We start from the raw sequence: 16,598 nt of genomic DNA on the forward strand, positions 1-16,598 counted from the left end.
TTCTTTCTTTCTTTCTTTCTTTCTTTCTTTCTTTCTTTCTTTCTTTCTTTCTTTCTTTCTTCTTTCTTTCTCTTTCTTTCTTCTTTCTTTCTCTTTCTTTCTTTCTTCTTTCTTTCTCTTTCTTTCTTTCTTCTTTCTTTTTCTTTCTTTCTTTCCTTTTTTCTTTCTTTCTCTTTCTTTCTTTCTTTCTCTTTCTTTCTTTCCTTTTTTCTTTCTTTCTTTCTTTCTTTCTTTCCTTTTTTCTTTCTTTCTTTCTTTCTCTTTCTTTCTTTCTTTCTTTCCTTTTTTCTTTCTTTCTTTCTTTCTCTTTCTTTCTTTCTTTTTTTCACGATTTGGGAGGAGTAAAACAAGTTCTGCACATTTCCAATAAATGAAGATCAGGTTTGCTTCATCCCATGATGGATGGACCACCCTTTCCAGATCCTCAGGCACTGTTGCTTGGTCCACACAAATCTCTTACATTCCCAGAATCAGTTGTCAGAGGCTAGTGTCCTTGACTATAAATAGAAACGAACACATCCAGTTGGTGACTTGGGTTGGATCTGATCGTCTAATGAAATGCCCTCCTCCTTGGCCTCTCCCTAAGTCACATTGAATTTGTTCCGAGTGTAACCTAGATTGCATTTTGGTGCTTTTCTGTCATTGTTCCAGCAATCCCTCCTTCCCTCTTAGCAGCAGGTATCACATTTAAAGTGAAAAGCTACATTGGACTGAACGGGTAAAGACAACGATGTTGTTAGCTATTTCTGGGCCACACTTAAAAGACGTGGTTCTGGAGGGTTTTGTTTTTTTGTTTGTTTGTTTGTTTGTTTGTTTGGGGTTTTTGTTTTGTTGCATTTTTCCCAGATCCGCATCTTCAAAGAGCACATGCATCTCCTTGGGTTTGTCCAAAGGCAGACCTCTGGAAGAGATTTCTTTTGAAAGATCGTCATTTCTTTCTTACACCACCAGCCCCCCAAGGCCCACCAAGACGCTGCTCACAGGCAGCAGGTACCCTGGCTTGCCACATTTTCATGACGTCTCCCATAGTTGTCTTTGTGAGGCAGGTAGGGGGAGAGTCTGCTGTGATGACTTCCCCTGATGATGAAACAAATCTTTCTGGTTGGTTTTTGTTTGTTTGTTTGTTTTTCCCCAGGGGAGCTTTTCTCAGATTCTTAGAAAGGGAGCAGAGACCTTAAGAACTACTGGTCTCTCCCAACTTGGGCTCCTCTAAGCTCATGGTGTCCTTGCCACCAACACTAAGGGAATATCAAAAGGATATTCAAAAATTAAATTGGCAAGTGAATGACCTCAAGGGCCAAGAATCTGCCACTTTGAAGACCAAGAGACGGGGCACTTTAATAGATTTCTCTCTAGAGCCAGAATGCCATAGAGGACTTTCCAGAAAAGGCAGCATCAGAAAGGGTAGCTGGTTCCTGATTAAGAGGACAAAACACTGCAAGCCTGTTGATCAGAAAAGAGGGTTTGAGCAGAGGCAGGATATAGAAAAAAAGAAAAAAAAACATGGATGGGCATCCAGTAAGTGAATGGCTCGGGTACAAAAAATGGAAGCCGACTCTTTTCTTTCACACCAGGGGCGAGGAAGAGACTTAAAGACTTTTAGTCCAAAAAAAAAAAAAAAAAAAAAAAAAAAAATCCTCAGACTATTACAGGGGCCCAAAACTAGACTAATGCATCAGAGGAAAATAGAGGCCTCCAGTCCTGGAGAGCTCTCAGAGGAGAACTACCTATTTACTCAGGATGGCTTAGGTGGACACATTAACAACTCAAGGAGGCTATTGACAAAAAGCCTTTCTGTATCTGAGTGCAGAAAAATAGTGTGGTTTAGTGGATCTAGATCATGGGGGAGTGTGTGCTCCCCAGAGAAGGTCTCCACCCCCTGTATACACAATCTTAGCTCCAACCAAAACAAGCAGCCTTTTCACTCAGCCAGAGGGTCTAAGAACCATGCCATCAATTTCATGTAAATCACTGGCACCCTTGCCCCCAGCTGAGCTGCTTGCCAGGAAAACAGTGGCTCCTTCCTTAGATGCAGACACTCACTCAATCAAATGAATGGAAATAGCCCTGCCCACAGACTGCCTTCTCAGCCCCCTTATTGGAGGTGATGCAAGGGACTGTGGGCCTTTCAGGGAAATGGGTGTGTCACTGACCGCCTTCAGTTTTGGCTACCTGAAGTTGCTTATTTTTCTTTGGTCTATATGGGCTCAGTGAGGCTCGCGTTAGTAAACATGGAAAAGGTCCAAAGTTAAAAAACAAGCAAACAAACAAAAACCCTTTGCCTGTAGCTTTTAGCACTGGTGCAAAGTGAGGTCCCCTGGCCAGGAACATCAGTTCCCACTTGGGTACTTGTTAGAAATTCAAATTCTCAGGCTCCGCTTCAAACCTACTGAGTCAGGTACTCTGGGGGTCTAGCCCAGCAATCTGTGTTTTAACAAGCCCTCCAGATGATTCTGGCTAAAGTTTAAGAACAACTTTAAATCAGATTAGATTGTAACGGGCAGTTTAATTAATTCAGTCCAAACAGATTAGAGGATGGTAGATGTCTTCTGGGCCAACTGGTAAGCTCTGGTGCCTCGTGAGAATTAGAAAGACATCCCTCTGGGTAGATTCAGGAGGTGCTCTTGGCTTAGGGCTGAATTTTAGTCGCATTGACCTCCTGGCCGTGTGTTTGTACGGTATACAACCTACATATAGGCATTGGCACCCCTGGGTGTCTTTCTCCCTAATTAAGCTAACCACCTCCAGTGCTTAATTAAGAAGAAGGAAAAAAAAAAAGGGACATTGTAGATGGTGGTTGATCTTTTCTTTTTTTTTTTTTTTTAAGATTTTATTTATTTATTTGAGAGAGAGAGAATGAGAGCACGAGAGGGAAGAGGGTCAGAGGGAGAAGCAGACCCCCCGCTGAGCAGGGAGCCTGATGCGGGACTCCATCCCGGGACTCCAGGATCATGACCTGAGCCGAAGGCAGTCGCCCAACCAACTGAGCCACCCAGGCGCCTGGTGGTTGATCTTTTCTTACCCAAGGATTAATTTGTATCATTTCTGAGTCTGAGCATATGGCTGTCACTTAACTAATTCCCTAAACAGATTTTATTCTGCTCATGTTCCTTCTAAAGTATAACCATGTCCATTGTCGGAGGAGTTGAGGTTTTTTTGTTTTGTTTTGTTTTTCCCCAAAGCCTTGATTGGTCTTTATCTATGAGCCTTGGGTCTCTCCTGCATGACTGGAACACTAATCAGAGAAGAAACAACACATGTCAGAAGATGGGGTGATAGGGGGGCAGATAAAAATAGGCAGCGCAGTTTCACAAAAGCATAGTTTTGCTTCACAAGTCTGACAGTATTTTGAGAGAGGAACAAAGGCTTGCCGGAGAGAGGCTGTGATTGAGTGGAACCTCATGAACATCTTTGAAATCCACACCCTTCCAAAAAAGTATAGGGGGTAGTTCTGGTGAGTATAGATGAAAGTCCCTCGTGAAAGTGGCTTAGAAATTATTCTCGAGTCCCTAGAGCAGGCCTAATAATGAAAGAAGCAAGCTCAAAGTGGAGAAAGAAGCCTACTTAAGGACTAGCATTAGCTGGTTGAGTTCACCAAGCCAGCATTGTCCAGTGGCTTTCGGGTTCCTGAAATATGAATTTCAGTGCCACGGCTCTTAAGGCAACATTTTATGTGTGTGTGCTTAATGTTCATTTTTCTGGGGAGAGAACTCGTAGCTTCTCATCAGATTTTCAAAGGGATCTGTTACTCTCTCTACCTCTCCAAATTAAGATCTATGAAAAAAATCATTACTGTACATTGCAATTCTAGATCCTACTGGTCTGAATTACATAGAAAAGGTATTCACCAAGACTTGAGGATTGGCTACTTCCACTACAAAAACATGGAGCAACCCCTAAGCTATTTCTAACAATCATGTATTGAATTTATAATCATTGTAAAGAGTTAAAAGAAAAAAAAAAAAAAAAGACACTTCCCAAAGGATGACTTCCATTTTGTCAGAGCCAAAGGAGTATCAGATCTCATTTATGGTTGCCGGAGCCTTCCCCCCACCCCTAACCCAACTGCTTGTTCAAGACTTCCATTTTGACTTAGTATAAGGAAAAATTACTTCTGTTTAGGGTGAGGATCCTAGAAGAGAAGAGAAAATGTTTGTAGAAGGAAATAAACATGTGGCATTGGGCAGGTCACCGAGTGAAAGTATATAACTCTTTTATTAAAATTTTAGCTGCTGGGGCGCCTGGGTGGCTCAGTCGTTAAGCGTCTGCCTTTGGCTCGGGTCATGATCCCAGGGGTCCTGGGATCCAGCCCTGCCTTGGGCTCCCTGCTCCGCGGGGAAGCCTGCTTCTCCCTCTCCCACTCCCCCTGCTTGTGTTCCCTCTCTCGCTGAAGGAGGGTAGGAAAGAGAAGGAAAGAAATGGGTTCACAAGAGGGCAAAGAAAAGAAATCTTGTGCCACTGAAGTGTAATGAGGAGGGGATTCATGCCCCCAGCATAATTCCCAGTGCTCAGTGTCACTTATAGATATAAACAGATAGAGAGAGAGCCTCCAACAGCCTGGTGTCAAAGATACTATGATGTATGTTTCTTAACAGCAGAAATATACTAGTTACAGTGTTCTCTTAAATCAGGGAATTAGCCCTGTGTTGCTTGCTTAGAAGCTTTTATCTGAGAAACCTTCTTTCCGAAAAGTAAATTATGACCTTTCAAATCTATATACTAAGGGGTGATTATTTATTAGTTTCTTTGCAAAATAATGGATGTAAGTTTCCTTGAAGAGTTTCGTTGATACACATAAGTAGTTGTTTGCTGGAAACCGAGAGGTCTGAACCTAAACTGTTAGAAGTCACTCTCTGGTCATTGAAAATCAATCCATAATGAAGATGAACCATCTCTGAAAGTATAATCTGTCATCGGGCAATGCAACTGAATTTACTAAAAAACTGATTCCTATATAGATTTGGGGTAATATACTTTGCAGAAGCAAGACATAATGCATTTTACCTGAAAACCTAAACAGGAATATATTCACTTGATTAGGCTTTCCATGAATTACTAAGGAATATTGGAAATATTTACATCATTTCCATAAGTATGCATGATACGTGGGGAGAACTCAGGATTCAGAACAACATATTTTCCTTCCTCAGTAGGGACCCAATTATCACCATCTTTTAGAGAACCACCTTACTAGAAACGTTCACTCTTGGGCGCCTGGGTGGCTCAGTTGGTTAAGCGACTGCCTTCGGCTCAGGTCATGATCCTGGAGTCCCTGGATCGAGTCCCGCATCGGGCTCCCTGCTCAGTGGGGAGCCTGCTTCTTCCTCTGACCCTCCCCCCTCTCATGTACTCGCTCTCTCTCAAATAAATAAATAAATCTTAAAAAAAAAAAAAATAGAAACGTTCACTCTTATGTAGTCTAATTGGGAGATTTTTTTCTTTTAGATGCAATTTCCTGAAACTTTGTTTCATAACTCTTCCATTTTAACAACAACAACAACAAAAAGGATCATGTATCTGGAATGAGCCGAAATTCTAGAAAACTATATTTTCTCCTTACCAATTCCAAACTGATGGTGTTTGACCCCAAGTAATAGATTTTAAATAAGGTTCTTTTTTTCATTCTTACACAAGTACAGCATATTTGATGTAGAAAATACAAAGAAAAGGAAGAAAATGAAAATTATCTATAATTCCATCTCCTGGAAACAGTCACTGTTCACATTTTAAAATGTATCCTTTTAGTCTTTTTAAAATGTATATAATGCTTTTCCAACAGAGATGATTTCATAGAATGTGTACAGTTGTTTTACCTCCTATTTTCTCCTATAGTGTTAAATACTCCTCTACATCATTTTTTAATAGGTTTCGTAGCACGGTCTGTCCCCTGGGTTCTTTCCCATTTTTCACTATTACGAACAAGGCAGTAATGACTATCTTTGTTGTTAAATCCTTCTTCACAACTACAAAATTGAGACATCTTTGAAAGCACACAGTCACACCGTTTAAGCCCTTCTCTTAACACTGAGCTAATTAAAGAAAAAGAACAATTCCTGTCGGGATTCACTAGAACAAAGAAACTAAAATGCCTTTGTTTTCATTTTCCGAATTACTGTCTTGCGGGGGGGTGGGGGGTAATGGAGGGGGAGAAAGTGTCTAATGAACATACGTATAGAGAAATTTCTCTAAATCTTAAACTTCTGGCTTAAAAATGACCTCGGTATTCATTCCAGGTGTATTTGTGTTTAGGAAATTTTGCTAACCAGCCTTTGGAATTAAAGTGATTGCACTGAATGAATATGCTCTTATTGTTAACTAAGATACATTTGTTCTCATTACAAAGCAGCATGTGTTTGTTGCTTTCCAATTCCCTCGATGAAAAGCATGCTCTTTGCTTGGCTAGACTGCTGCTTAGCATCCTTGATACTTACATTGCTTATGGACAACATTTGTGATCTAAGGTTTTGGGGTGTGGGGGCGGGGCGATCATCAGCTAAATAAAATAGCCCAGGTCTGGATTTAGAGCCGCCCTCCCTCTTGGCCCCAGACCGCACTGAACTGAATCATAAAGTTCTGGCACGTGTGCCCTGTGGAAATGAAGAGAATCTCACATGACATACATGGATTGATATAAAAAGACCACCAAACCACATGATGCAGGAAATACTTAAGGAAAAATTTCCAGCGTGAATACCCGCTCTGAATCCCCACCAAGCTAATTCGTGATCAGGGTGGTCGAATAACCAATTATTCAAGCATACATTCCTTGTAGAGAGGCATGAAGTTCAATTCCGCCATGACCGCACCAGAGGGATGCCAGTCTGGGAAAATTGCTGATAGAATGTTGTCAAGTAACCAAAGAGCGGGTAGGGAATGGAGGATAAAACAGCAGATGTAGTTCAAGTGAGTGTAATTGTTATTTGTATGCATTTCATATACTGAAGACGGATGGGTTCTTTGCTTAACGCAGTTTTTTATCAGTTGGATTTAGACAGGGTTTCTCAACCCTGGCACCATTGACATTTTGGACCCGATGCTTCCCTGTTAAGAATGGGCAGTGGTAGGTTATTCCAAGGCCTCACAGGCCCCTACTGTCACAAAATTGTCCCCCGTTGGGAACCACTGGATGAAGAGATCATTATCCTGAAATGCTGAAAAACTACAGACTCAGGCCCAAAATCATAATGTCATGTGCCATTTTATTTATAGATCAGTGTGGGTAAAAGTAGCACCAGCCTTCTCCAAGCTGTTAGACTAGACTTGAAGTTCGATATAGACCCGCACTCTCTGACACTATGAATCCTGTGCAGAAATACAGCTCCGTGTGAGCATTGCAACCAAATATCCCTGGTCCCGGTAAACATCATGCGTCTGCCTTCTGTCATGTCTCCTGTACTAGCAATGAAAGTGCCCTTTCTCTTGTCGAATGCATTGGTTTAAGGAAATCTCCAGATCTATTTTGAAAGGTATCTGACAGGTAAGTATTAAAGCAAACAAACCCGACCCTGTCCCCATCGGGATCTTCTAAGACTGCTTTAGGAGATCTCAGGCTATGGCACTGCCCACGTGCTAATACTCTCCACCCATCTAGCTCACTTTACAAGATTCACCCCTAAATAATTTCCACTCTTCTCTGTTCTAAGACTGTTTCGACTTAACTTCCTTGCACTCACTCCCCCTTTGGCTGGTTTAGCTAACTTTATGACTTACTCTTCATAAAGTTAGTAAATTTCCTGCTTTTTTAAACCTCTCTTTGGCTTCTGCTACCGTCTTTCCCTAAAGTCTCCCCATTGAAAGTTTGCATTTAATAACAGTAGTTGCCAACGTCTTGACCTTTTTGCAGATATGACAATGGATGATGTTCGGGAATACGAGAAAAACATGCATGAACAAACCAACATAAAAGTTTGCAATCAGCATTCCTCCACTGTGGATGACATAGAGAGCCATGCCCAAACAAGTGTATGTAGAATTTTTAAAACATGTTGCCCACCCTTTTCCAAACGTACACTTAAACTGATCTTTGAAAATACTGCAGACGTTCAGTTCTCAACATTCCACACAAAAACATGTCGTCACCCAGAGGCTGTTGGTGAAGAACCTGAGCTGGGTCTAAACTGGACAGTGTCACCTCTTGCTTCTAGATTTTTCGATTCTTAAAAAATCCGCTTGATTTGAGGGTTATTTTTCCGCTCATAAAACCCAAGAACGTGGAGAGTGGAAACATTTGTGGCTGGTGAATGGCCTGCACCGTGAAAGAGAGGAGACAAAGCAGGTGTCATCTGAAAACTAGAATATCGTGACAGTAACTTTTAAAAATATAGTTAATGCTCAAGTTATTCATTCAAGGGACAGCTTGTGGCTCATCTGGTGTTTTAGATTGCTTTACATTTGCTTTGAAATGCTTTCTGTGGCTCCTTATAGCTGTTCTGGCCAATCCTTTCCCTTTTGCTTCGGTTAATCTCAAGACGGGGCTGCAGTCTATGCACACGCTGGCTGAGCAGTGAAGGTTCGGTGAGCTGGGAATGTGCGGGGCCACGTAGCCCATCCAGCCTGGGACTCAAGATGAGACTCAGAGAGCCACGGGTTATCTAGTGGCACACTGGAAATGGAGAACTGACTGTATGGTACATGCCAGCATTTTAAATATAGTTCTCTCTCAATCATTCATGCTAATGAAGAGGAGCTAAGATAACAGAGAAAATGTAATCAAGTCATTTGTATGTATCTTTGGCCAGCACTGTGATCACTTTGGGTATCAGCTTGAGCCCGTGTGTCTGCTAGCCCACGCCCTAGAACCGTACCTATTAGATTTTTAGGAAGTTGATAATGTAGGTAAAGACAATTGAGCAACGGCTATGGTTGTAAGTGGGTGCTTTAGAATTGTGACGATCTTTTTGGTTGCACTTTGGAAGTTTTGGGTTCAGTTTTTAGAGCACGTATTTGGAGGGTGCGCTGCAAGGCTCAAGTGCATGTGGCTTCTTACCCTTGAGGCTCAGGTGGCCCTGACGTTTCCTCCCTGTGTTGCATGCGGTGATTGGATTTGCAGAAGGCTATGGGGTCAACTTACCTGGGCTGTTCCTCTCTGTGCGCAGGCTCTTGCCAATAGGACCTCCCTTCTCCCTCTGTCCCTGTTCTAACGTTAGAAATACTCATTAAGGAAACTGTCCTTGGAAGTCCATCATTTTAAATTCCCTTTTCTTTTTGGAATGACTCTAGTTCTCCATCAGCCGCCCTCTGAAAGCTGCTTACTTAGAAGTGTGATCAGACAAAGGAAGCCAGAGGAAAGGGGGAGATGCCACATTCCAAAGGATTCTAAGCGCCTGGCTTTTCTCATTCTAAGCTCTTACGGTTTTTAGCTTCAGGCTCTTTGTTTGGTCTTTCTCTCGTACTGCCTTTATTACCATTAGAAAGTCAGTTTACTATGGAGACAGTGGTACCTAGAATGGTTCTCCCATGGGAAAGCCCCATGCATTCTCTGGCTGCAATTCACTGTCGTTCCCATGACTTCAGTGTAAGAGATGCCTATCTCCTCAGAAGTTACACAGAGTGGTTATTTTGAGTGCTTACGACATTTCCCTTATTCTTTGGAATTCCATCAAATTGGAGATCATTTATTTTTCCATTGTCTTTCTTCGCTATCGTCATGAAAAACAGTTGAAATCAAGAGGTTGCTGTCCATCACAAATAACAAACTGCATGGGTGCTCAATAAAATTTAAATCCTCAGCCTGAGTAGGGACACACTGGATTGAAATTATGCAAAATTAACATCCATGAACACGGCAATGAGAAAGTTAAGTCTCCTTTTCCATTGAGCAGTTTCCATGCCTTCAAGGAAGGGAACTTCTAAGAGACTCGGGGAATGTAAAATCGAAATTCTGTATTTTGGATGGTTTCTGCCCCCTGCTGGATATGTGGAGTAGAGCATTATACTCTACCACTTGTGTAGAAAGTCTAATTTTTCAAAGATGTTTGTTTATTATAGCAGAAACATACCCCATTCACTGAAATTTTTCTGAGAGTCTCAATTTTACTTTGAAGTGCATATTTCTTTTTTAAAAACTTAATCTCATTTCTTAGCTTGTTTAATAGTCTTAGTATTTTTTAAAGTGGCAAATTTATAGGTACAATTTTTCTTGTTATATTCTAAGTTGTATATGATATCAAAACAATCATATTTTATTCCTTTGTAAGAAAAAGTTTTCCTTTCATAATATTTTAACAATTGCTCCAGGAAATCCTCTTAAGGATTTTGGTTTTTTGAAAAATATTTCTGACAGATGAACATAGGGGAAGGGAAGGAAAAATAAAATAAGATAAAAACAGAGAAGGAGGCAAACCATAAGAGACTCTTAACTATAGGGAACAAACCAAGGGTCGCTGGAGGGAAGATGGGGGTGGAGGGCTGGGGGAGATGGGGTCATTGGGTGATGGGCATTAAGGAGGGCACTTGATGTAATGAACACTGGGTGTTATATACAACTGATGAATCACTAAATTCTACCCCTGAAACTAACACATTATATGTTAACTAAATTGAATTTAAATAAAAAATTTTTAAAAAAAGAAAAATATTTCTGGCTTGCTCATGTTATAATATGACCTTATATATACTACATATACATATAATATATATCTTAATGATTAATACCATGTTATGAATATTCATTCCATAGTTAATATTTCCAAAGTGGATATATTGTTTCATGTTAGCTTATGCAATATCATCTAATGAAGCTTCCACCACTAGGTTCATGGGAGAGGACAAGAATGAAAAATGGGTCTGTGGGAAGCTAAAATTCATGTAGAAAATCCATGGGCAGCAGATTTCCCCTTTTACTCAAGGACAAGCCCTTAGGCTTTCACTCAGTGCTTTGTCCAATAAGCCCAGTTACCTGTTTTCTCTGTTACCAGCAAGTAAAAAAGACAAAGGATACCAGGGCTAGCCAGAGAGTAATTAATAAGAACCATAACAATAGTAATGACAGTATAGTAATAGAGTTTCTGAGAAAGAGAGAAGAGATCTCAAACTACAAAAAACCAAATAAGCCCTGATAGAGAAGTCATTACAGTGTAATATATTTTCAATATATTATGTCTCAATGGTAGCAAGTGTATATAATACGTTCAGTATATTGGTGGGGGCCTCGCTGGTTCAGTCGGAAGAGTGTGAGACTCTTGATCTCGGGGTCATGAATTCAAGCCCCACATTGGGTGTAGACATTACTTAAAAATAAAATCTTTTTTAAAAATAAATTAAGAAGTTAGGGAGAGATTTACATTTAAAATATATATATATATATTTTTTTACTTTCTCACTTAATAAAAACATTTTAGGTATTTAGAAAATCTACATCACCTGACAATTCCTCTTAATGAGGCATCACTGAATTTGTTTCCTGAATGCCAAATAATGCTTTTTTTTTTATGTTTCCTTGAAAAAATGGTTTTATTTTTCTTGGCTTTGGGATAATTAGCAGGGTTTGTGGTTGTTGTCATTATCTTCTTTGTTTGTTTTTTTTTTTAAGATTTTATTTATTTATTTGACAGAGAGAGACACAGTGAGAGAGGGAACACGAGCAAGGGGGAGTGGGAGAGGGAGAAGCAGGCTTCCCGCAGAGGAGAGAGCCCGATATGGGACTCGATCCCAGGACCCTGGGACCATGACCTGAGCCGAAGGCAGTTGCTTAACAACTGAGCCACCCAGGTGCCCTATCTTCTTTGTTTTTTAAGCTGAATTAATTAAAACAGCATTTAAACAATCTCAGGATGGGTACACAGTCAGGAAAACAGTAACTCCCAGAATGCAAAAAGTGTATTTATTGAATAAGAAGAAATTCTGATGATTTGCCTATTTCTCCTATAAAGGTGTACTTGTAATTGCATGCCCTAAAATAGGTAATAGTATGTATCATTTCTGGGCCATCGATTGCTTGAACTGGACTTCCTTTATAGAAAAGATGACTAGGTCTAATAATAGCTCCATATATCACACCATGCCAACAGCTCACACACACACGCATACACACATACACCCAGATACTTCCCTGGTCTGGTTCTGTACTCTCCTGACCCGTCCTTATTCGGAATACTTACACTACTCCCTGAAGAGTGCTTTGGAAAATCTTGGATGGATATTCATAAAGGAATATTTTTTTTCAGAGGTTTACGCCTTAGTAAAAAAAAAAAAAAAAATTCAGGGTTTAGCATTTCAGTGATAATTTGGGTTTATAGTCTGGACAGGCCTCTTTATGCTAGGATTCCTGCAGTTCCCTTAAAATCAGGCATGGAGGTAAATCCATTTGCATCTCTCCTAAATAACTGGTCATTTTTCTTTCTATTTTTTTTTTCTTTGAAGACATGACAATGGATGAAGTCCGAGAATTTGAACGAGCCACTCAGGAAGCCACCAACAGGAAAATTGGCGTTTTCCCACCTGCAATTTCTATCTCGAGTATTCCCCTGCTGCCTTCCTCAGTCCGCAGTGCCCCTTCTAGTGCTCCATCCACCCCTCTCTCCACCGACGCCCCAGAATTTCTGTCTGTGCCCAAAGATCGACCTCGGAAGAAGTCAGCCCCAGAAACTCTCACGCTTCCAGACCCTGAGAAAAGAGCCACCCTGAATTTACCTGGCATGCACTCTTCAGATAAGCCATGTCGGCCCAAATTAGAGTAACTTCCTATGAATATTTCATGGGGTTTTATATTTTCATTTGGGTTTTGTTTTTTTTTTTTTAAGAATCTTCTAATAGAGAAAAAGACTGCTTTGTCCCTCAAACATGTTCCTTCGATCTCTGCGTGTGCATGTGGTCAAGTACCTTCCCATATAATAGGATTCCCTCAGTATGCCACACAGCATCCTGCTAGATGTAACTTGTAAGACTTGCAAAGGACAGAAGGAATCCGCTGTAGCCACAGCTGGAAGCCAGGGAGGAAGCCTTGTTGTTGAGCCTTTGATGAGGTCGGTGTGGACTTCGAGAGTAAATAAATGAAAACGTTGTGCCCCTGCGTTAGAAGGTGTGGTAAAATAGCGAAGTCAGTCTCCTCTCATCAAACCTGAAATTCCCAAAAATACTCTCAGGCGTAACGTACGTAATTGTTAAATTTCAAACTGTTCATCACCAATACTTGAATCCTAGTAGTTAACTGAGATTCCTATTTTGGTTAGTCTGACTCAGGATTTGGGGCCTAATTAACTCTTTAAATTTTTTGGAAATTTTAATTACCAACCTATGCTGGCTCCAAGTGCAATTAACGATAACCTATTTATACCTTTCACAGAATTTAATAAAGCCTCCACTTGTTTCTGTCTTTTAATAACTTTCCCCTTGGTGCCCTTGTGGCCTCCGAAATCTTTCAGAATTGCACGGATGAATGTGACCATGACTGACTGATTTGGGGATGGTTTGGTTTAGAAACCAAGAGGCCCAGGTGAGGCAAACCTCATTTTTCTCTACAGGTACCAACAAACCTTGAATTGTTAACTTCCATCATCCATTAAGAGTCTCAGTATTTGCAATTAATTGAGTAGAATTCGTTGACTATTTGCCCATTCAAAGAAGTTCAAGGGTAGACTGAGCTCATAGGACTTTTAACACTGTCAGAATGTCTGGTTCGGGAACCCTGAAAGAGAACTGTCTCCCATCCCCCTCCTGCTTTTACTTTTAATAACATCCAGATTTCCCTGGAACAGATTGCCCATCACCGGACCTTAAAAAAGACTGTCATTCTCTTGCCCTTACTTGAAACCCAAATATTGGTAATGTCGCAGAAGAGGAGTAAAGACTGTCGAGTGGGAAGAGAGAATGAGCAAAATTGCTGACTCCTATTTGTAGAGTAAGAAGGAAGAGCAGGAAAAGATGCCCCTCTGTCTAGCTTTCTTTCCTGCAAGTGGTGGTAATGCAAGATTAGAATCCAGGTTGACGGGAAGCAAGATCATTCAACCCAAGTGGCAGAAAACGAACTCTCCTTTGATCTAAAGAGAAAACTCTGCCACCATCGCGCCTCACTGCCTTGGAACGCAGAAGGAAGGGCAAGCAGAATCTAGCATTTACTTTTTGTCCTCCAAGAGAGGAAGACAACAAGGTAGTTGGGCAACTCCGAGGCCCCAGCTAGCCTTCCTGACCATAACCTCCAACCTCAGGAAAGGGACCTTCCCAAAACACAGATTCCAAAGGAAACAACATAAACCAAGGAGTATGTCCTCCTTCCCACACAGCCTCTCAGCCAGTGGACCCTGCCTGCTTCTCTCTCTCAGTGCTCAGCACATGCTACGTAGCGTCTTTCAAATCGATAAACTCTACCGTGGTGCAGGCGCTGGTCCCACGAACCCAGCACCGAGTATTCTCAGTCATACGTCAGACTGTCAAGATCATTTCTTTATCTACAGGTTGACATTTCGCTTAATAAACCCAGAACTCAAAGGAAACCAGTTGCAAATAGTTTAGATGGACAGTGCATCTCTTCCCTAAGAACGACAGCATTGTAGTAAGAGATCCTTGCATGGTACCGTAGCATGATTTCTGCTTGTGGGAAATCTTCATCTTCTCAGACCCCTTGGACTTCTCAATGGTCCCCTCCCCACAGAGTAGTACTTAAAGAGAATGTTGGCCTTAGAACACAAAATTCTACTTTCAGGAGACACTGATGTAGTATGCGTATTTGCTTACCGTTTGCCAGTTGAAATCAAGATGGGGTGGGATCGTTATTTTTGCATAGAACAGATTTATTTTGTGCAGGTTGTAAACACATCTGGCACCTAGTTTTCCCATTAACACCATTGCCGTTTTTCTTTTTGTAAAGTAGCTTCTGCTATCGAGGTCAACGATGCTGTATGCTTTAGAAAGCTAATTTCTGATTTCCTTCTGAGTTTTCTTTCTCTTGTAGCCAGTTCAGTACCACAGACATCAATTTCAAAGCTGCAGATGATAGTGTGATTCTTAGCCAACATATGCGTGTGCTCTTAAAGTATGTTCAGTTTTTTCTGTCCACATGTGGTTGTGTGCATTTAAATGGGGTGGGGGGTGCAGATACTCTCTTAGCTGCTTTGAATATTTAATCCAGTCATCACATGGCATAAATGACTTCAAAATTTTATCTCTCTTGATTTTCAAGTGTCATTTCATATTCTCCATACATGAGTTTGTTTATTGTGGGATACAAGCCTGCGATGAATGTGTATATAGAACATTAATAATTCCTATAAGGATGGAAATTAAATGGTTGCATGATGAAACTTAGAAGAAGAAAAACAGAGACTTGAATTCATTAAGCATGTTTGGGGAAAAATAGAATCTTTAACTCAGTGCCTCTGTCTGCAATGTGGAAATCTTCAGCTTTGTTCACCAAAATTGTATTATACCTGTGTGTATATATATGTGTGTGTGTGTGTATGTGCGTGTGTGTGTGTGTGTGTATGTGTATGGCATAGTGAATCAGACACCACCAGTTTTAAGTCTCTGGTAGCCAAATTAAAATAAATAATCCATAGAATAACACATAATGTTCACCTCATCTTCATCTCTGGTGTTAGTGGAGACCATCAAAGTGACCATAAATGTCATTACTTTGGATGGATTTCAAATTCCGAAATGCCCCCATGTTTTTCGTTGACTGTAATACAGCATCGTTGCTTGGCTGTGCTTTCCCAGGACAAGAAGGTCTCGGTGATTTTACTGCATAAACTTTATCTGAGGTGAGCTCTGGAGACCATTTCATTTTCCTACTATTGGGCTGAAATAAAACAAAGCAAAGGAAAAGCATAACAAAGAAGTCTGTGACATTTTTTTCAGTTACCACCATGATAACCAAAACAATAGGAGTTCATTGGTGAACTCATTTATAAACCTTCTGCTTTGGGTTTGCATCTGTATGTGGGGGGGAAATGGTTTTAATTTGGGAGTATTTATTAGGCGTGTTTTGGATTGTGAAAATAAATCTCTAAGGAGCGCAGTTGTAGGTGTATAATGAACACAGACACGTAAAAAACACGAGGCCTCCAAAAGAAATATGTGGTTTTCTTTCAAGATACTGTAATAAACAGTGGCCTAAGAGAAAAGATTCTGACGCTTCTCAGGAAGTCATTTTTCTGTGAAAATTTCAAGGCTAATGTATGTATGTGGATTTTTCAATTTTGCTTAATTTCGCATCTCGTCGTGGCTCAGAAACAAGGTCACTGGGCTGGCTTCGGTCAATAGGAATTTTACTTTTCACAAGGGCCAGAGTATAACGTAATCACATACAGTGCGTGCTCAGATAATCCAATAGAGAACAATTGTCTGAATAGTTTTTGTCTCTTTCTGATCATCTGACTCAGTAGGCTAGGTGACAGACAACCTGCCATCGGAGCCATAATGCTTGAAATAAAAAAAAAAAAAAGTCTGTTTAGTGACTGCAGTTGATCAATAAATAGATCATTTAAAACTATTCATCCTTGCTGAAACTGAAGTGTAATTCAAGAGCTCATGGGGAGGCAACACGTACCGGGTTCTTCCGGGTTCTACCTTCAAAACAATCTGCATTTGAAATAGAAGTGTTTAAGCTTTTTAGGAGTTAGTGCAATAAGGGAATGTGAATATGCTAAGAACTTTTCAGATGC

The 16,598-nt window shown here is 40.6% G+C and overlaps 1 protein-coding gene across 10 annotated transcripts in view; it reads left to right on the forward strand.

The window, feature by feature from the left end:
* Nucleotides 1-16,364, forward strand: part of PITPNC1 (phosphatidylinositol transfer protein cytoplasmic 1) — a 256,426-nt gene extending 240,062 nt beyond the window's left edge. For 8 of the 10 annotated variants that reach the window (XM_035026222.1, XM_035026223.1, XM_035026227.1 and 5 more), the window contains one exon: nucleotides 7,844-9,638. In XM_035026222.1, the coding sequence (XP_034882113.1) occupies nucleotides 7,844-8,160 (317 nt within the window). In that variant the 3' untranslated portion in view covers nucleotides 8,161-9,638. Of the gene's footprint in view, nucleotides 1-7,843; nucleotides 9,639-12,360 lie in introns of those variants that run through there. The other 2 variants (XM_035026231.1, XM_035026226.1) reach the window with 2 other exon arrangements.
* Nucleotides 16,365-16,598: the final 234 nt, after the last annotated feature.

Source organism: Mirounga leonina, unplaced genomic scaffold, assembly GCF_011800145.1.
Source record: "Mirounga leonina isolate KUSES-001 unplaced genomic scaffold, KU_Mleo_1.0 Mir_197, whole genome shotgun sequence".
NCBI lineage: Eukaryota > Metazoa > Chordata > Mammalia > Carnivora > Phocidae > Mirounga > Mirounga leonina.